This window comes from Lithobates pipiens, unplaced genomic scaffold, assembly GCF_037356315.1.
Source record: "Lithobates pipiens isolate NorthernLeopardFrog02 unplaced genomic scaffold, aLitPip1_a1.2 Scaffold_3, whole genome shotgun sequence".
Taxonomy (NCBI): domain Eukaryota; kingdom Metazoa; phylum Chordata; class Amphibia; order Anura; family Ranidae; genus Lithobates; species Lithobates pipiens.
In genome coordinates this window covers 39,509,916-39,531,757 of record NW_027507790.1, presented here as the reverse complement: position 1 = coordinate 39,531,757, position 21,842 = coordinate 39,509,916, and the positions used below count along the sequence as shown (strand labels likewise).

Below are 21,842 nucleotides of genomic sequence, written 5' to 3'. Positions count from 1 at the left end.
AATCAGCATTCGTTTGTGACCATATGGACAAGAAAATTCAATTGCTCAGGATGGAAAATTTTCTTGTATACTATCTGAATGAATGTTAATACGGCCCTTACTCGGGAAAAATCCTTTGTACTGTATTTGTATACTATTGTAAAAGGGATTGAAGAATTGAACATTGAAGTACAACTAAAAAGGCAGAACTTTTTTTTTTTTTTTTTTTTTTAGTTTTGAGTGCAGAGGGATTAGTCAGGTTTAAAAAAAAAAAAAATTGCTGTCTGTACCCCCATTAACGAGGTTCACCCTCTCTCTTTGTCCTTTTTACCATTATCATTGAAAGTAAAAGAAAACTGCAAATTTTGGGTTGTCCCCACAAAAAGTAAAAGTAATGCAGGCCATACACGGTCGAATTTCGAACGAATTTTCTTTTCAAAATCAGAAAATTCGTTTTTTTTGTGATCCGATGATGCCACCATTGATTTTCGAAATTCGGCCGACCAAGCCTTCAATTTCACCTCATGTTGCTACAGAAAATAATTTTCTTGGCTGGGAATCTTCTTTTCTCTCCGTACATTTTCTTTTATCTCCGTACATTTTCTTTTATCTCCGTACATTTTCTTACGTTTCTCGCACGATTCTCCCATCATTGATTAGAAAATCGTTCGTTTTTCTAAAAATTTCCAACATGTCCGATTCCTCAAATTTTATTTCTGCACGAAAATCGGCTGTTGCTGCAGCCCACTAATGGTGCGAAATTCATACGAAAAATTCTTAGATACGATTTTCGAAAGAAAATTCTTTCGAAATTCGAACCGTGTATGGCCGGCATAAGAGAAGGGAAATCTTCTAATGGGGTAATGAGGACACTAGTTCTGGTGACCGGGGGGGATTCCTCATTTTGCAGAGATCATGAAGGTAAAAATTTCCACAGTGGGACAAATACAATGAAAATAAATCTGACAGGGGTTATAAACCTCCCTTACGCCATCCAAAAATTAAATAAAAAAAAAAAAAAAAAAGTTTTGCCTATAGTTCTACTTTAAAAGGAGTTGTAGAGACAGAAGTTTTTTTATGTTAATGCATCTTAATGCAAAATCTGTGTGTAGCAGCCTCCCCCCCCCCCCCCCAAATGACTTACCTGAGCCCTCTCTCTGTCCAGCGATGTTCATGAATGTCTTTGCTGTCCGGGACTCACCAACTGACTGGCTGAGACACAGCAGCGGCACCATTGGTTCCTGCAGCTGTCAATTAAAGTTAGTTAGGCAATCAGATGATAGGGGGCGATGCCCAGTGGGGGCTCCGTGTCTGAATGGACACAGGGAGCTGTGATTCAGCTCGGCTGCCCCCATAGCAAGCTGCTTGCTGTGGGGACACTCGACAGGAGGGAGGGGCCAGGAGCAGTAAAGAGGGACCCAAGAAGAGGAGGATCAGGACTGCTCTGTGCAAAACCAACTGCACAGAGAAGGCAAGTATAACATGTTTGTTATTATTTTTTTTTAACAAGACTTTACAATCACTTTAAGCTTCTATACATTGGTATAGCAACTGAATGAAAAGTCAATGATCGGTACATCGAAATGCTCTGTCAAACAATTGTTTAAAAAAGTTGTCAGTGTAAGGTCAGCTTAACTACTTGCTGTCCTTAAGCCCTTTAAAGTATCCTAGACTTCATGCACGTAAAAAAAATTTGCAGCTGGAAATCAGCTGTCAGTGAAAGTGGCCAATCATATTTATCATAGTGAAACGGGCCCCCTGCTCTGCTGCCACCCATGGATTTCCCCTTTCCCTGGGGAGCCAGGACCAGTAAACAGTGATAGCAGGAGGTGATCGAGGAACATCCCTTCCCCAATCTTCTCTGCAAGTAATGAAGCTGGAAGCGATGAGCATTTTGTCACTTCCAAGTTCAGAGCTGTCACTCCCGAGCTACTGTAACCAGGGAAGCAGCTAATCAAGCACAATTCGTGTTTGATTAGCTACAGTGGTGGACAGAGAAGGGGGAAGCGGAGATATTGGGGGTCTTTTTAACTCCACTTGTGATAGCAAAAAACGTTATATTGGCAAAAGGTTTGAGTGCCTCCAGTAAAAGGCATTATATCACTAGTGACTTGAGTTTGTCAGTCAGTACAGTCACCATATTAAAGATGGTTAAGGGAAATAAAATCTAAACAAATGTATTGCTTTTAGGAAGTACAGTTCATTCACTCCTTGTTCTTGTCGGATACAATGAGTGAACTGATTCATTCAGTGAACCAGATTTAGGTATCCAATCTATGAAGGATAAAGAAACCGAACAATTATTGGCTGGGTTCCTAAACTGAACAATTCTTCACATCTCAGGAAATCTACATGTATAATGAATGCAGGCAAACAGTATGAGCTCACTATACAATTGGCTGATCTTCATGTGTAGTAGTGCAGCACAGTTTTGGATTTGACTTCTCCGAAGCTCAGCTTTATGGAAAGAGTTTGGTCAAAAAATGTTTATGGTACGGTACTTTTGAAACAAAGTACAAAAAAAAAAAAAAAAAATATATAATTTGAAAGTTTAGACATTAAAACACTATTGTACACTTTAAAAAGGCTATTAGCAGTGCATAAAGCCGAGGATATCAGGTGTAAGTAATGTGCACATACTGTATGCCTGCATTAGTACACATAGCACAACAAATCTAATCAAAAGCTTAGCAAACAAAAATAAAATAAAATAAAATAAAATAAAAAAAGAAGAAGTACAGCAGGTACAAGTGTTGCAGGGAATTATTAAAATTAAGCTTACCACATTTACATACTGCAAAATCGTGTATATCCAGTACACATTTTTATTTTTTTTAAAGAAATCATGCATTGAAAGAGCACAGACACCACACAAGACAAAATCCATAATTCTCACCAGAAAAGTGCTGTACTGTCCACTAAACTAAACGACTCCCCCTCCTCGATCACAGCTTTGCAGCCAGAGCATGAAAAGCATTCCGGGTGGAACTTGTAGTGAGAGACCACCTGAAAGAGAATGCAGATAATTGCAGAAGACAGAAAATTCCCAGTGTGCGTTACCAAGATACGTAGCTAGGTGAGGAGTTATATGGAGAAACTGTATACACTGTATATTACTGCAAGAAAAGCAAGCAATAATAAAATTGCAATCCGGCATGCCATACAAACAAATTGCACTTCTCCCGATTCCATATAATAATGCTCATTCTAAAGAGTACAGTACAGAATAGAAAAAAGGTTTGTACACATTTTCAGTTTCACATTGTATGGGCAATATGTGTGCTTTAGGGATATACACTAAAGTGACATTAAAGGGTTACCAAACCCAGGACCCTGCATTTACTATATCTGGTCTCCCACAGTACACAGAACATGAAACAAAAACTTTCTAGCAATACAAACTGAGCATGTGCATAGTGCCCCCAAGGCTCTGTTCTACCAGCAGATAGATTGGGGACTGTGGAAGAGGGCTAGGACCAAAGATGAAAAAGTCAAACAACTTGTGTGCTAGGCAATTGATTAGTCATACTGTAAGTAAAAAAATAAAATAAAAAATCTAATCTATGGAAATAAAAATAAAAATAAAAAAAACCCACACTACAAGAAGGCAAATTTAAATGCCATATAATTTTTCTGCGTTTTTCTCTGTCATTTTCTTAAGTTGGTGACAGGGTCATTTAAAAAAAGGAAAACTGTATCTTTATAAAACTATCTTTTAATAAAATGTTCCCCACCTGTCCAATTGCATCCCACTACTATAAGTTCCAATTCAACAGTCTTCACTGTGCAGCCCCACTTGCCCGTCTGTCATTTCTGATCTAATAACATGAGTTGCTGAGCTAAAGAAACCAGGCAGTTCTGATGCAGTTCACCTGCTGCAAGGTTTTTTTTTTTCTGGTCAGTCGCTGAAAATATTGTACCAAACTTCAATATTTGAAATCAGCAGGTAAGCAATAACAACCTCGTGTTTTAATACAGAATTCTAGCACCTGTCTGCCTTCTGTCTAAAGTGTCTAAAGCTCCATACACACCATCAGATTGTCTGCTGACTTTTTCCTTCAGATTTACCAAAACCATGTAATATGAGGTCAAACCTTAGGAGTTTCAATTTGTATGCAATCAGGCAGGCCCTTGTACTACATGGTTTTGGTAAATCTGAAGGAAAGAAAAAAAATAAAAAATCAGCAGAAAATCTCATAGTGTGTATGGGGCTTTACTTATATTTCTCCTACACAGGTCAATAAAAATAGCTGAATTTTTTTAGAAATGCCAAAAGTAAACCCGTCATTAAAAAAACATAAGGGGTTTAACCACTTGCTTACTGGGCACTTAAACCCCCCTCAGTCCCAGACCAATTTTCAGCTATTAGCGCTGATGCACTTTGAATGACAATTGCGCGGGCATACAACACTGTACCCAAATGAAATTTTTATCATTTTTTTCCCACAAATAGAGCGTTCTTTTGGTGGTATTTAGTTACAGCTCGGAGTTTTATTTTTTGCTAAACAAACAAAAAAAGATGCAAAAAATAAATAAATAAATAAATCATGTTTTAATAGTTTGTTATAAAATTTTGCAAACGGGTCATTTTTCTCCTTCATTGAAGTGCGCTGATTAGGCGGCACTGATGGCTGCATTGGTGGGCACTGATGGGCTGCATTGGTGGGCACTGATGGGCTGCATTGGTGGGCACTGATGGGCTGCACTGGTGGGCACTGATAGGCATAGTTAAGGCGGCACTAATAGGCACAGATAAGGCGGCACCGATGGGCACAGATAAGGCGGCACTGATGGGGAAAGATGGGCACAGATAAGATGGCATGGATGGGTGGCACGGATAAGTGGCACGGATGGGTGGCACGGATGGGCACTGATAGGTACCACTGATAGATGGGACTGATGGGCACTGATAGGTGGCACTGATAGGTGGCTCTGATAGGTGGCACTGATAGGTGGCACTGCTGGGCACTGATGGGCGGCACTGCTGGGCACTGATGGGCGGCACTGCTGGGCACTGATGGGCGGCACTGGGTCGCAGCACCTTTGAGGCAGATTGTGGGCACTGTGGGTGGCACTGTTGGTGGCACTGCTGGATGGCACTGTGGGTGGCATTGTGGGTGGCACTGTAGGTGGCACTGTGGGCACTATGGGCACTGATGGGGGGCACTTACTTTTATTCAGGATGGCACGGCGGTGGGCAGGTGGGCACTGGCAGGGGGCAGGTGGTCAGCTGTATTGCTAGCCGTGATCGGGACTGATGTCCCGATCACGGCCGCCGGTGATCGGCTTTTTTTTTCTCTCCTCGCGCTGTCAGCGCGAGGAGGAATAATAGCCGATTACCGGCTCCGTTCTATCACATGATCAGCTGTCATTGGCTGACAGCTGATCACGTGATAAGGGGTCGGGATCGACCCCTTGCACGGATCGGTGATCAGGCGAGTCTCACGGACTCGCCGATCACAGAGCGCGCCGCGCGCGCCCCTCAGGGGGCGCGCAGGCCGCTTGTATCCGGGACGACGTCAATAGACGTAGTCCCGGAAATGTAGGTCCGCGCTGATGCCGTCATTTGGCAATAGCGCGGATCTGTAGTGGTTAAAACATGCCCCAGAACAGTTTCTGGTCCGCTTTCCTGCTTAGCGATAGCAGCAGTAAGACAGAGCAGGCCGATCTGTGAGAATATTCTCTATTGCAGTACAGTGGAAGGCAAGAAAAAGAACTTTTAGAATATGTTGACAGACTTGTTTGCTTTAAGCAGTTTTTTCCATCCCATTAGGCTACACTCACACAGGTGCATAGGGGCAGCCAGGGGAGGGTGCTGGCAAGAATTGGTACATTCTTGCTGGTGACATTAAGACCCCTTTCACACTGGGGCACTTTTCAGGCATTTTAGCACTAAAAAGAATAAAAAATAAAATAAAAAAGCACCTATAAAAGTGCCTGAAAAGCGTTTCTCATGCCTACCTCAGTCTCAAAAGCTCAAAGTGCATTCACACTGGGGTGGCTGCAGGACGGGAAAAAAAAATGTCCTGCAAGCAGTGTCCTAAACTGCCCCTACCACTGAAATCAATGAGCAGCTGTGTTTTTTGGCAGCTTTTAATCCTTTCCTCAACTGCTAGCTAGGGGTTAAAAGCACCCCATCGTCCGAAAAGCAGCGCTTTACTGCTAATAGCCCCCCCCCCCCCCCCACTGTGAAAGTAGCGTAAAAGCTGCACACACTGTGTGCGACCAATGACACCTGTCAGATTTGTAGATTTGTTGTTTGCATGTAACAACTCATCTGAGCGGTTACATGCTAATAAAGTCTCCAACCGACACTGGGTGCAGACAGAATGCATCTAGGCCGCCGAGTTCTAGACACACACAAACTTGCCACAGCCAACATGCAAGTTTGTATGCAGCCAAAGCAATGAGGGTTGATGTGTCCAGAGGTATTTAGCCACCTCTGAATGCAGCAAGTTATCTATCCCCATGCTAAGACCGCTTTCACACTGTTGCTCTGTGATCTGGCCACAGCACAGGTGTACCTGTGGTTTTCATGCAGTTAACCTGAAGTTTCTCCACAGACTTTCTATTAGTTTGTGTGGTTTGGGTGCGTTTTCTGAAACTGCACCAAAGACGCAGCATGCAGAACCTTTGGTGCACTTTCAGAAAATGCGCTACCTAATGGAAAGTCTATGGCCAAACTACAGGTTACCCGCATGAAAGCCACAGGTACACCAGAGCTGTGGCCAAACTGCAGCACAACAGTGTGAAAGTGGCTTTAAGGCTAGGTTCACGCAATGAATCGCACAGAAATGCACACTGCATTCCTGTGAAATTCATATGCGATTCAGTGCAGTGAGATATGAGCACATTCATTTGGTCAGTAATTATTTATTCTTTATGGTGGCTTCACTCTGCCCTGCTAAGCTTTTGTTACAGTTTGCATGCATGTTAGCAACGCTTTCTCATAGCTTTCTATCAGGTCCTGTGGCTTTTGCGCAATTTCAAAAAGCACACCAAAACTCCCGTATGCTGCATCTTTGGTGTGCTTTCTGAAAGCTTACCACAAACTTAGGACCTCATAGAAGTCTATAGGAAAGGGCAGCCAACGCACATGAAAACAGTGGCCAAAGCACAGCAGGACCACACTGGGATGGTGTGAAGCCAACCTTAAGTGTCAAAAATGTATAACATGGCAATTAAAGGCCAACTCCTGGAAGCTTGTAAACTCACCCTTGCAATGGGACTGTGCCCACCCTGCAACTGTTAAATTGCTCATTTAAGTCTAGGAGGCAAATAAACAAAGAATTACTGTGCCGATCCTCCTTGATGTTAGACCGGTCTCCACAGCAGTTTCTTCCCCATGCTCCAACATTCTATGACAGAATGATACCGAGTGATGGAACACAGCCAGAGCACAGGGGAGCACTGTCTGCTGGTTGAGCAGAAGATCGGGTAAGTAAAAATGCTTTACTCTCCCCTAGAATAAATGAGCAGTTGACCCATGGGAAATTTTAGATTTCTGGACATTGGACATTAAAAATTTTTTGCACCAAAGTCAATTTTCAGAAGTCCAGTTTTTCACATGGCAGTGTTTCCGCAGTAAGTACTAATAGCTCCATCAACCACAGAGGATTGGGAGGAGTACACGTCAGGAAAAGACCCCGTGAATGTTTTTAGGGTGAGGCAGTAGATATATGCCCCTGTCTGTGGTAAAAGTGTAGAAAAGGGTTCATGGGATTTGCAGCTTTTACCATAGCTGGTCCTGTTAGGCGTAGTTTGCAGCTCACACATTGCGCTGGCTCTACGATCCACGGCTCCACAGGGTAAAGAGGTTCTGTTGTGTCAGGTTTTCTGGGGCTAAAATGAAAAAAAATAGACACTTTATCATATTGCCATTGCTGGACACATACATTACAGCTGTATTTACTAGATTTGGTGCCAAAATATCAACAGGTAGTTCATGCATTCATAAATAAAACAACTGAGAATGTGGATGATCTGGCAATGCATTCATTCTTTCTAGCATAATGTAAAGTATTTGGTGTCCATATAATTCCACATAATGTTTTCTATGAAAGGCAGTGAGGTTGCAAGAATAAAAAACACCCCGTTTGGTTGATAATGTTACATGCTTCTAAAGTGCATTAAGGAGTCAGCAAAGGCAGCTGCTATCTTTCACTACAGATTTCCTTTAAAAGGAAATGTGTGCCATAAAAATGACACGCAACGAATGCATGCTGCTGAATTAGTAATAATTAAATATGATATAGTAAAAAGTAAATATGTAAAATAAAAAAAATTAATAAAAAAAAGTAACTGACAGTAAAAATTGGAAGCACTCAAAAGTACAAGACACTTATCTTCAGGGGTTCTTGGCAAAATGCCTAAAAATTGCCCAAAATTGTATACAAGCCAGCAGGTGGATTATGCCTGCCCTTTAGTTTACACAAAGCCACAAGTTCTCATTGTGCACCATTACAACCTTCCGATCTCGTGTGTCCTAACCAATGACGTCATCAGTTGAGACGTAGGCTATGCCCGCACAGCATCCATGTTTTCTCCTCCCCTGCCCCTCTTTGTCAGTACTTAGGGCCACTTTAGTTCAATTAAATACTGCAATACTAGTCGGTACCAGTGTGCAATGTGTGTGGATGTTGCTGCGTTCTGTAAAACGATTAGTTTAGATTTTTAAAATTTTAGAATGGGGTGCCGTGTGTTGAGAAACACTGCTCTGGGGGTACCAGCTTAAAATATTTTTCCTCATTTTAGTAGAGTTGAGTAAGGTTATTTTTTTTGGAGCAGAGTGTTTTGTCCTACTCTATCTTACTTTTCCAGGGTCAAGACTTTTTGATGGCCTTGCGATAAATATTAGCCGTCTTCCTTTGAATGCTCTCTTTATCGCTCCTTCCCTTGGTTGGAACGGAGTGTATTTACCTTCACCAACTGTGATAAAGTTTGCTTTTTTTTTATATTTCTTTTATGGTTTGTGATCGAGTCAGGGTATGCCCAATTGGCTCTGTTTTGTACTTTCAATGCTATAAAAAGAATGTAAGGCCAAATTTTTATTTTACAAATTAAGATAGCACAAGGAAGACTTCGGGCTTGTTCAAACTATCTCCATTTAGCTGCATGGATCTGCATCTGCAGTGAGCAGGTGGCATAGGCAGCTCAACGGGCAGCTGAAGAAGCACATGCAGCTTCCTGACACTGCTGCGGCAGTCGCTTAGCACTGTCAACATGCAACAAGAAGTGCTGTTACTGGCAGGATCTATAGGTATGAAAGTTTGCAACAGATGCCAAATATAGAATTTGTTAACATACACTTGTAGGTCTTAGATATGCTTTAAATCGCTTTGAAATACCATGCTGCCTTCTGCTATGCTAAAGGCCACTGTGCATTAAAAGTATCAAATGGTCTGAAAAAAAAAAAAAAAAAAAAAAAAAAAAAAAAGTTGTTGTTATTCTCAGTATCTGATCTTATTTTTAGTTCTGTACAAATCAAAGGAGGTTTTGGGTGGACAGAAAACTCATCTGGTAACTATAAATTAAAGAATTAAAAATATGGGAACCCCCCCAAACTAACAATCATTCTCACCTAGGTGGATGCAGCATGGGTTACTGTCTTCAAGACTGAAAATTGAATGACCAAAGATTGCTGAGCACTGAGTCCTTTGTCTTCACTAAGCGGCTTATAGTCACCGGCTCTGTGCTCTGCCCCTCCAGCACTTAAGCGCTGGGTTGGGGAGGGGGTGGGAGCGACTGGCTCAGGCTCTCAGCAGCAAACAAACAGGCTGAGCCAGCTGGCGTTTAGGCATCTGCATGGATTCCGACATTAAAGTCAGGCTCTATCCTGAATCTTGACTAGCTGAGTGAGGTCAGCCAATGGCAGACTTTAGCCCACTGTCGGCTAAACATGGTTCACACATATAACACACACACACACACACACACACACACACACACACACTAAGCCCTTGTACACACGGTTGGAAAATCCGTCGGAATGTGTCCTATCGGACCGTGTTGTCGGATAATCCGACTGTGTGTGGTATGCATCGGACTGATTCCGTCTGAATATCCGTCGGACCCAATTTTCCAACTTGTTTGAAATATTTTCCAACAAACTGGTCCGATCGGACATACTCCGATCATGTGTAGAGAATTCCGATCGGACAAAGTGCCACGCATGCTCAGATCAAATTCCTACACCAAAGCTATTGGCTACTAGGGTGAACGTAGTCCCGTCGTAACGAAATAACGTCATCACGTTCTGAACGATCGGATTTTCCGACAACTTGGTCCGACCATGTGTATGCAACAGTTTCGGACACAATCTGTCGGACAAAATCCGTCGGATGAAATCCGGACAAAATCCAACGGATTTGGTTGGCAGAATGTCCGACCGTGTGTACAAGGGCTAACACACACTTTTTCAGCTGGAACTTAGTGGAACAGAATTCCACCACCTCTGGCTCAGGCCTTCTCCTCCCTGCTCATCACTTGCAGATGATCTTCTGCAAGTGAGTCGGAGCCACATACCGTGTGCGGGGAGGTACTAGAGCCGTCTAGGTGCTTCAGCTTAATACAGCAACAAAAGATATATGGAAGATGGAGGGAGTGAAGAGGGGTTGCATGCAGAGGTCAGAGCTGAAGAGGGGTGAAAATAAGATGTGGATGGAGGATGCAGAGATAAGCAGCTGTGGAAGAAGGCTGAACTCTGCACTATGTACGTAGCACACCCCCAAACTGTGCACTCTGTAACCCCCTCCAAACTCTGCACATACTGCAGTCCTATTATTTGGGGCGGGTTCACACTGGTACAACACAACTGTGGTATGACTGCCGATCTGACTTTGCCCTGCGACATTGGTCCTACTTTGGCCTAACTTGAATCAACAGAATAAGATTTTTCTTGGACTTTGAGATAGTCCGACTTGTCCTTTGACCAATCAAAACCATCCACGTTTAACAAATTCCCTTTCCTGCTGCTGTAATCACCATGTCGGATGTCACAAGTCGGATGGTTAAGACGAGGATCCGACTTCAATGATATTCAGTTGGCTGAAAACGGACCAAAGTAGTACAGGAACCAGGCCCGGATTGGCCATAGGGCAAACCGGGCACTTGCTCGGTGGGCCGCAGCCGCGTGGCTGCAAGTCCTTGCGGGGCTTGAGCTTGCGCCGTTCATCCAGTCTCTCCTTGGCCGCCCGGCTGCTTAACCAATCGGCGCCGGGGGGAGGAGCTAGATTAGACTTCTTCCGCCGCCTGTATAGGTCAGCCGTCAGTGCCAGGAGGAGGAGCCAGAGACGGTGAAGACACCTAGGAGCCGGAGAAAATGCGAGTTCAGCCCCCCCCCCCTGTAAACTGCATAGGAGGAGCGGTGGGGGTGGCTGCATATAGAAGAATAATTCTCTTGATCTTTCTCCTGCAGTATCGGAATGCCTGCAAGAGGGAGAAGAGAAGCATTCAGAGACTGCAGGAGGAAGATGGAGAGAATTATTCTTCTATATGCAGCCGCCCCCACCCCTCCTCCTATCCTGCTTCTCTCTGCTGCTCCCCCCTGGGCTCTCCACCGCACCCATACTCTCTGCCATCCCCCCATATTCTCCCCCCATGCTCTCTGCCACCCCCCCATGCTCTCCGCCACCCCCCCATGCTCTCCGCCACCCCCCCATGCTCTCTACGGCACCCATGCTCTCTGCCATCCCCCCATGCTCTCTGCAACCCCCCCCATGATCTCTGCAACCCCCCCATAATCTCTGCCACCTCCCCCCATGCTCTCCGCCACCCCCCCCCCCATGCTCTCAGGGAGGACAGTGGGGAAGGGGCCGGTTAACATGTCATGGGCTGCTCAATGCAAAATGCCCGGGCCTATTTTTTGTCCCAGTCCGGGCCTGACAGGAACCTTTTCTATAGTCGGACGTGTTAAGACAGCTCTCATAGGGAACCATTTATTTGTACACGTAATGCCACATGTGCTGCCAAAGTTGAAGCGTATGATGCACCACTGTGAACCAGGCCTTAATAAAACTCCCACTGTTAGTGAAATTTGACGACACCCACTATTTGATGCAGTGTGAGTGTGTGCATTTGGGGAGGGGGAAGTCGTGCTTTAGTTCCTGCACCTATTTTCTGAGAAAACAAAAGACCACACAATTATATATATTTGTTACAACTATACAAATAAGGTTAAAGCCTCTTAAACAGTGTATCTCACAAAAGTGAGTACACCCCTCACATTTTTATAAATATTTTATTACATCTTTTCATGTGACAACACTGAAGAAATTACACTTTGCTACAATGTAAAGTAGTGGGTGTACAGCTTATAAAACAATGTAAATTTGCTGTTCCCTCAAAATATCTCACACACAGCCATTAAAGTGGTTGTAAACCCTCCCCCACAACTTTGTCCCATGTAAATCAACATAAAAAACCCTAATGAACACTGCTTGTTGATATCTCCTTACTTGCTTAGTATTGTAATCCTTTTTGTTCTTTACAATGACGTTACTGAGCATTCCCAGTTCTCCCCTGATTTACGGCACAGTCTCTATGTGCTTATCTGTTATCAGGACTTCCTATGGCACACAACACTGAACTCCCAGGAGGCTGCATAATCACTCAGAGCCTCCTCCTAAAAAAAAAAAAAAAAAAAAAAGAATTGTTGCTGTACATAAAGATGGCCTAGGCTAGAAGAAGATTGCCAGGACCCTAAAGCTGAGCTAGAGCACAGTGGCCAAGACCATACAGCGGTTTAACAGGACAGGTTCCCCTCAGAACATGCCTCGCCATGGTCGACCAAAAAATTTGAGTGCACATGCTCAGAGTCATATCCAGAGGTTGTCTTTGGGAAATAGACGTATAAGTGCTGCCAGCATTGCTGCAGACATTGAAGGGGTGGGGGGTGGGGTCAGCCTGTCAGTGCTCTGACCATACGCTGCATGCTGCATCAAATTGGTCTGTATGGCTGTTGTTCTAGAAGGAAGCCTTTTCTAAAGATGATGCACAAGAAAGCCCGCAAACAGCTGGCTGAAGACAAGCAGACTAAAGACATGGATTACCAGAACCATGTCTTGTGGTCTGATGAGACTAAGATAAACTTATTTGGTTCAGATGGTGTCAGGCGTGTGTGGCAGCAACCAGGTGAGGAGCACAAAGACAAGTGTGTCTTGCCTACAGTCAAGCATGGTGGTGGGAGTGTCATGGTCTGGGGCTGCATGAGTGCTGCCGGCACTGGGGAGCTACAGATCATTGAGGGAACCATGAATGCTAACATGTACTGTGATACAATGAAGCAGAGCATGATCCCCCTCCCTGCGGAAACTGGGCTGCACGGCAGTGTTCCAACATGGTAATGACCCCAAACACGCCTCCAAGCTGACCACTTCCTTGCTAAAGAAGCTGAGGGTAAAAGGTGAAGCATGTCTCCAGACCTAAACTCTATTGAGCATCTGTGGGGCATCCTCAAACGTAAGGTGGAGGAGCGCAAGGTCTCCAACATCCACCAGCTCCGTGATGTCGTCATGGAGGAGTGGAAGAAGACTCCAGTGGCAACCTGTGAAGCTCTGGTGAACTCCATGCCCAAGAGGGTTAAGACAGTGCTGGAAAATAACGGTGGCCACACAAAATATTGACACTTTGGGCCCAATTTGGAATTTCACTACTTTACATTGTAGCGTGTAATTTCTTCAGTGTTGTCACATGAAAAGATATAAAATATTTACAAAAATGTGAGGGGTGTACTCACTTTTGTGAGAAATAGAGATTATATATAGATAGATATCTATCTCCATATACACACACACACAAAAAACTGAGGAACTATACTACAGCCCAACCACTTACAACACAACATGTTATTTTACAGCTGCTTACAGACTCTCGCCGCCCAAATGTTCAATATTGGTTGAAGATTACAGACCTCCCAGACTTACCAAGAATTAATCGCCTCCATCTCAGCATCATGCGCAATTACAATGGTTTCAACGAGGGCCTTATCTAAAATAAAAAGTACATATTTATTTAAATTAATCGCACAGACCAAACAACAAAAATAAAAGAATTGTTAATGAAAAGTACATCAGAAAGTCCCAAATCCTGTTACTTCTTGATGTGCAAATCCCACAAAGTAAAATAGTGCTTGTGACAGAACTCTTGGAACCCCAATTAGGTGCTTCCGCCAAACAGTTCCTCCTGCCCTCTAAACCAGAGGTCTCCAAACTTTCTAAACAAAAGGCCAGTTTACTGTCCTTCTGAGTTTAGGAGGGCCAGTCAAAGTAGAAAATGCCCTAGCCTCAGATTCCCCATCATTTATTTTAGTGGGAGCAATAGTGCCCCATTGTTGGTATCAGTGGGATGAATAGTGTTGCATCAATGGTGCTCCATCATTAGTGTCAGTTGTGGATGGAAAAGAGCCCCAAGGGCCGGATAGAGGCATGCAAAGCACCACATTCGGCCCCAGGGCCTCAGTTTGGAGACCACAGCTCTAAAACGTTTCAGCAGATTGAAAGCCAATACCTGCCCTTTTACCCCAAGCATCATACACTGACAAGATGTTAAATCCAAAAGGAATGATTGTTTATTGAACAGAAAAGTACCAGTTACTTACCGGTAACTGTCTTTCTGGGAAATCTTCCAGGACGGCACACCTGAGAGATGAGAGGCTCCTCCCTACAGGAAACACAATCAATCGACAGCTGTTTTAAGTCCCCACCCTTCCCCTTGATCCTCAGTTTGTAGAGAAGTAACTCCTGAACCAGGTTCACAAGGGAAATCATTCCTCATAGGTACTCACCTTCTAGTGTTCTAGAATTTTCCCTCCTCCAACGGGCGGGAAGTAGGCCTGCCGTCCTGGAAGATTTCCCAGAAAGACAGTTACCGGTAAGTAACTGGTACTTTTCTCAAGTCATCTTCCAGGACGGCACACCTGAGAGGATAAACAAGTACCTCAGGCCTACCTTAGGGTGGGGCCACTGCAAAACCCTCTTGGCGAACCTTGGCTCTGCAGTGAGCTTTACCTCCATTCCATACGCTCATATGCTTGATGAAGGCATCTTAGCTGGATCATGCGGCTGATCTGCAGGTCTGCTCCACAGATGTTCCTGCCTTTTCCGCTTCAGATGCAGTATCTAGGTGAAATGGGCTCTTAAAAATGGAATCAGAAAACATGTTAAACTTGTAGGTTAGCAATGTTGCCTATCTCACACATCTAACAACCATGGCCTATTATGCCTGTAGGTGCTACTTAGAACCACTAAAAAGATAAATAAGAGACCTGTGTAAGACAAGGACACTACATTAATCAATAAGAGGGCCTGTCTTAACACTATCCTGTTGAGGGAAATAAAACTGCTTCCTTTTTATCTTTATGTCAGCAAAAGACTAAAGGGAAGCCTACTTAAGGGAAATAGATTAACAGAAGCTTGAACCCTGGGTTTAAGGCACGCCCAATCTATGTCCTTACTTACGCCTGAGAGCCTTCTTCAGGAGATTAAAGTCCCTAGCAGGAGTAGACTACCCATATTGCTATGTCTAGTTTTGCTAAAAGGGCAAAATGAAGGCCATGCACCGAGCCGAAACCTATTCGATCGGGTATACATCTTTATACTTCATCCTTAGGCCCTAATACTCCTCTGAATAGAACTCTCCAAGTTCTTACTAAACAGGGCGAATCATTATCCCCTTCCTCCAGTGTCCCATAACCCTACAGGGCTTCAACCCTAGGAAATGGTTCTGGCATCCCTGAATGCAAGTGGTCAAGGTTTTCTGACATGTGGCAGCTGCAGCCCGAACTCCTGGCCCCTCCATGGAAAAGAAGGCTGAAATACAAAAAGGTGATACATGCATTATTAATATCACAAATAAAATGATCATAGATTGTGGGCACGGCACAATAGATTTACACAGAAAGGACACAAGCATAGACAACAATGTTGTGTGCCTGAGTGTGACTAGCTAAACCAATATATCAAATATGGGAAGAGACCCAAATCTGAACCTCAACGTAGACAAACAGTCCTCATAGTCTGGTTTTCTGATGTGCTGCCAAGACGTAAAAACATTAAGACTCAAGCAAACCCTAAATGCTGCGTATTTCTTTAGTGCAGCTAGCTAGGTCATAACTGATATATAAATACGGAAAGGACAGGAACCCCCTTTACTGTTGTGCTTTACCTATGTACAGCAAAACAAGGCTATAAAGACAGAAAGACCCAAACTTCTATGTTGTGTATTTCTGACAAACCACCACAGTTATAAGATTAATATGAACACCAACTCCCGTGTTGTGCATTTCTGCTATGCCACAGGGAAAAATATGGAACACAAGACAATCCTTTCTGTCATGCACTTCTGTAGTGTAGTTCAGATAGAACCAACACTGAGAAAGGACACAAGCAACCTGCAGCATTGTGTTTTTCTGAAACAGAAAGCACCAACAAGCTTCAATCTTGAGTATTTCTGCTGTGCAACAACATAAAAGCAGACACTGAGGAAAAAGACAGACAGCCTTTACAGCTGCAATCTTTCTGGTCTGCTGCAAAATAAAACAATAATGTCATGATGAGTATTCCTGCTGTGTAGCAAAACCTCAATCAGAAGGGACAGATAAGTTTAGGGTTCCCACACCCATGCGACCAAAACTGCGACTTGGGACTGCAAGACGCATGAGAAGTCATATACTATGGCTTCCAATGGGTACCATTTGTGTCTGTGCGACACCAGCAGTCCCTGATTCCTGGATCCACAGACCTCAAGATTACACAGGTCGCAGGGAAAAAAAAAACAAATAGCAATTTTCAGGTCGAACAAGTAAGGGGTCCCCAATGCTGTGACTCCCTGGAGGATTGCAGCCAACAAACCCCTGCTGTGTATCCCTAAGATGCAGAAAGGTAGATCCATGAGAAACACTGCTTAGCCTGATATACAAACGATAAGGCAGTAAATATAGGACATACAGGACACAAACATTCAATCTTTGTGTATGTCTGATGTGTAGTATTATACCAATACTGAGCAGAGAGGCCACCATCCTCAATGTGTCTCTCAGCTGAGCAGCAAAAACAAAATCAGAAAAAGACAAGCAACCTTCACTGCTGTGTCCTTTCTGATATGCAGCCAATAAGGCAGTATATGCAAGACATAAAAGGACAGACAACCTTCAATCTTGTATATGTCTGATGTGCAACAATATAACAATTCTGAATAGAGATAGCACATCCATATTGAAGCGATTTGGCCTTGCGACTCAACATGTCAAATCGCATGGCTAAAATCAGCACAACACCACTTTGTGGTGCTACATGGATTACCAAAGGCAGTATATCTACTACACCTGGCAGGGGTTCAATTTGTATTTCTACTATGTAGCCCAACAAATTCGAACCATCAATTTTCACTGCTGCCTTTCTGATAAGGCAGTAATACAGGACACAAAACCTCACAGACCTTAATGCTGTATAAATCTGATGTGCAACAATAAAACACTATGAATAGAGATAGCACATCCATATTGAAATGATTTGTCATGCGACTCAACATGTCAAATCGCATGTTTAAACTCGGCAGCCATTGCTGTTAATAGCACTGTCTGAATCAGCACAGCGCCACGCAAATCAGGACCATCAGACTTCACTGCTGCCTTTCCGATAAGTAACCAACAAGGCAGTAAAACAGGACACAAAGCCCCACAGACAGACCTCAATCTTGTGTATGTCTGATGTGCAGCAATATAACCATTATGAGCAGAGATGTCACCAGACTCAATGATGTGCATTTCTGCTGTGCAACACAAAACCAGAAAGTACAGACCACCCTCACTGTTGTATTTTTCTGATCTGTAGCCAAACAAAGCAGTACCTTTAGTATATAAAGGACAGAAAACAAGCTTCAGTGCAGTGCATTTCTGATGTACAGCAATATAGTCCTTATTAAGCAGAGATGTCACAAATCTCAATGTGTATTTCTGCTGTGCCACAAAAACATCCCAGCAAGCACAAACCTTCACTACTGAGGTCTACTGGTGTGCAGCCAATGAGGAGTCATGGTCTATCCCTTTATGAAATAACCAACAGGCAATTTATTTCATAGGCATAGCCTGGGCTGTAGATACTAAACCTTCACCACCAGAGAAGGAACAGATCCTAAAATGGTTGGACACCCTACTATTAGTAGTAGTTGTTGTCCTACCTTACCTCCATAGACTGAGCAAACGCTAGCCAGCACATATCCAGGTGGTGCTGATTAGCAACTAAAGTCTCAATGAGCCCAGCCCTAGAGACCAATTTAAGACCTCTCTAGAAGAGGTGGTTACCAGTTTAGCCTGGGAGGTAAATAGCTATTTGCAGGCTTCAAGCAATCAATTATGTAGCTCTTGCATAGGTTTGCACAGAAAATCCTCAATTAAAAGGATGTAGGGAGCGATCTATGGTGAATCGCCTTTAGATCTGCCACTGAGTGGATTGTAGCCCAAACCAATAAAAAAAGTTTCTTCTTACCTCCTACACTATAATATAAACACAGTGTAAAGGTGGAGTGGGAGGTTGGAGCTTATGAAAGTTAACTATAGCAGGCAACCTCCAAAAGGAGGATCTGTGACAAGGGAACCCCCTACTGTGCCACACAGAAGCTTGGTCTCTGCCCATCCTTGAATGTTAGGTCAGCTTTTAAACATTGTGAAGCAACTTCAGATTCCTAGCAGCTGGGCTAATAGGGCCGGTAACCTAGTGCACCTGCTGACCAGGGGAGCTTCTGAATCCACCAACCACTGCCCAATTAATAACCTGTTCAGTGGTATACCTGGCCTGTAAGTAACTTTGTATCTACCAGGTCCCCTCTGTACGCTATATTCATCCCTACTAAATGTACCACAACTGGGCATGTAGGGAGAGGCTGGCAACCTACTGCTGCGATAACCACAGTGTCTCTGCTGTAAGAGGGAGCTGTGGCTGGTGGTTTTAGCAGTGGCGTCTGCGCTATTTGTATCCCGACCCCAAGTTCTGCACTGCACCAGTCAGTATATACACGGGGAAGGGGGAGCAATGGCCTACCTACCTCTTTCTCATCTGAGGTGGTTTAGGCACACTCGTTCCTCTGCACCACCTGTCCACCATACAGCTTCTCTGATGTAAGAGGGGCTGCAGCTGGTGTTTTTAGCAGAAGCTTAAGGGCTATTTGAATCCAGACCCCAGGTGAGATCTCAAATGCCCAGAAACCCTCTGGCTGGAATTGGGGATTTTGCAGCTAATTTCCCACGGCAAAAGGAAAGTAAAGTACTCACCGTTGTCGTCTTCCTCTTTTTGCCACAGCCAGCGGGCTTGCTTTTCCATCCTTATGGTCCACACGCAAGGAGGATAGCCGCCAAAGTGCTCCCCCCCCCCCCCAACTGCTGTCCCCATAGGGAGGTGCTAGGTTAGGCTGTGTCCTGCACTGTACCAGTCAGTCAGTCTATATACATGGGGGGGGGGCAATGCCTTCCATTCCTCATTCCCATCTTCATATCTGAGGTGGTTAAGGCAGACATCCACCGTAGTAAACTGGTGCCTCCTCGCTCTAGAGAAAGGAGGATGTGGGCGCCTGCTCCTACTGACTCTCAGCCTTCCCTCCTGGGTAAGAACGCCGCTGCCATTTTCCCGAAGTTTGAAAATGACGCGGGTGCTTGTTGCCACGCCCTCTCCGGCAGCCCACGCGAGCTACCGGGGACCCAGGAGTCGGGGACAAGATCCCCCTGGAAAGAACCGATGGCCAGCACCCCCGTCTGAACAGCCACCTGTACAGGTAAGGAGGGGGAGACAGGATAATGGCCCCTGAAGTTCTGGGTACACCACTGTACCCAGGGTCCTTCAGCTCTCAGGGGGGCTCTTCCAATTTCTGCTGCCCGCCCTGAGGAAAAGATAGGGGGAACCCCCCCAGGAAGGACAAGAATATCCTACCAGACCCAGAGGCTTCCCAGGCTTGTGGTCCGGCTCCCAGGGGGAGACCACCAGCCCCAGGCTTCGGGTCATTTGGAAAAAAACAAACAGTTTCGCTGTGTAGGGAGAAACACAATCAAAAACTGAGGATCAAGGGGAAGGGTGGGGACTTAAAACAGCTGTCGATTGATTGTGTTTCCTGTAGGGAGGAGCCTCTCATCTCTCAGGTGTGCCGTCCTGGAAGATGACTTGAGAAATACTGGTTTTTCATCACTGACTGTGGAAACGTTGCACTGGACCTCATGCAACTTCAATACTTTGAATACTTTGTATTCAGTAAGTCTCTTCTCTTTCCCCAGACTCTGGGACATCAATTTCTAAATGAAATGCAAGATTTTCCACAATCCGTGATGATTTAAGGAGCCATGCCACTTGCTGGCATTGGTCCACTGTGTTTTGTCAAGTCCAAATTCAGCACAGCCCTCTACCAGGAAATCCTAGAGTACTTCATGCTCCACTTGGTTGACCAGCTTCATGGAGATGTTGATTTCATTTTCCAGCAGGACTTGGCACCTGCCCAAACTACCAATAACTGGTTTAATGATCATGGTATCACTGTGCTTGATTGGCCAGCAAACTTGCCTGACCTAAACCCCATGAATGTTCCTGAAAGTTTTGACATCCCCATCTTCAAACAACATACATGTGATTTCTTGTTCATCTGCAAAGAGGGTGGGGTGATGGACCTTATTCTCACCCAGACAAAAAAAATGAGGAAGTGCTGCCTTGCTGCAAAACTTAATGCACCAGTTAAAAAAAATAAAAATGAATGCCCAACTGTAAGACAGGAAGGGGGATGTCAGGGTAACATACAAAAAAAAAAATTTTTTTTTATTATATATATATATATATATATACAGTGGTGTGAAAAAGTGTTTGCCCCCTTCCTCATTTCCTGTTCCTTTGCATGTTTGTCACACTTAAGTGTTTCGGAACATCAAACCAATTTAAACAATAGTCAAGGACAACACAAGTAAAACACAAAATGCAATTTGTAAATGAAGGTGTTTATTATTAAAGGTGAAAAAAAATCCAAACCATCATGGCTCTGTGTGAAAAAGTGATTGCCCCCCTTGTTAAAACATACTATAACTGTGGTTGTCCACACCTGAGTTCAATTTCTCTAGCCACACCCAGGCCTGATTATTGCCACACCTGTTCACAATCAAGGCATCACTTAAATAGGAGCTGCTTGACACAGTAAGGTCCACCAGAAGATCCTTAAAAGCTACACATCATGCCGAGACCCAAAGAAATTCAGGAACAATTGAGAAAGAAAGTAATTGAGATCTATCAGTCTGGAAAGGGTTATAAAGCCATTTCCAAAGCTTTGGGAATCCAGCGAACCACAGTGAGAGCCATTATTCACAAATGGCGAAGACATGGAACAGTGGTGAACCTTCCCAGGAGTGGCCGGCCGCCCAAAATTACCCCAAGAGCGCAGCGACGACTCATCCAAGAGGTCACAAAAGACCCCACAACAACGTCCAAGGAACTGCAGGCCTCACTTGCCTCAGTTAAGGTCAGCGTTCATGCCTCCACCATCAGGAAAAGACTGGGCAAAAATGGCCTGCATGGCAGAGTTCCAAGGAGAAAACCACTGCTGAGCAAAAAGAACATCAAAGCTCGTCTCAATTTCTCCACAACACATCTTGATGATCCCCAAGACTTTTGGGACAACATTCTGTGGACCGATGAGACAAAAGTGGAACTCTTTGGAAGGTGTGTGTCCAAGTATATCTGGCGTAGAAGGAACACTGCATTTCATAAAAAGAACATTATACCAACAGTAAAATATGGTGGTGGTAGTGTGATGGTCTGGGGCTGTTTTGCTGCTTCAGGACCTGGAAGACTTGCCGTGATAAAAGGAACTATGAATTCTGCTGTCTACCAAGAGATCCTGAAGGA

General features: G+C 44.2%; 1 protein-coding gene across 2 annotated transcripts in view; it reads right to left on the bottom strand.

The window, feature by feature from the left end:
* The window catches only part of LIMK2 (LIM domain kinase 2), a 98,240-nt gene that overhangs the window by 43,286 nt on the left and 33,112 nt on the right, over nucleotides 1-21,842 (bottom strand). For both annotated transcript variants that reach the window (XM_077461486.1, XM_077461487.1), the window contains exons 2-4: nucleotides 13,902-13,965; nucleotides 7,716-7,821; nucleotides 2,876-2,985 (exon numbers count right to left, since the gene is read on the bottom strand). In XM_077461486.1, coding sequence (XP_077317612.1) covers nucleotides 2,876-2,985; nucleotides 7,716-7,821; nucleotides 13,902-13,965 — 280 coding nt within the window. The remainder of the gene's footprint in view (nucleotides 1-2,875; nucleotides 2,986-7,715; nucleotides 7,822-13,901; nucleotides 13,966-21,842) is intronic.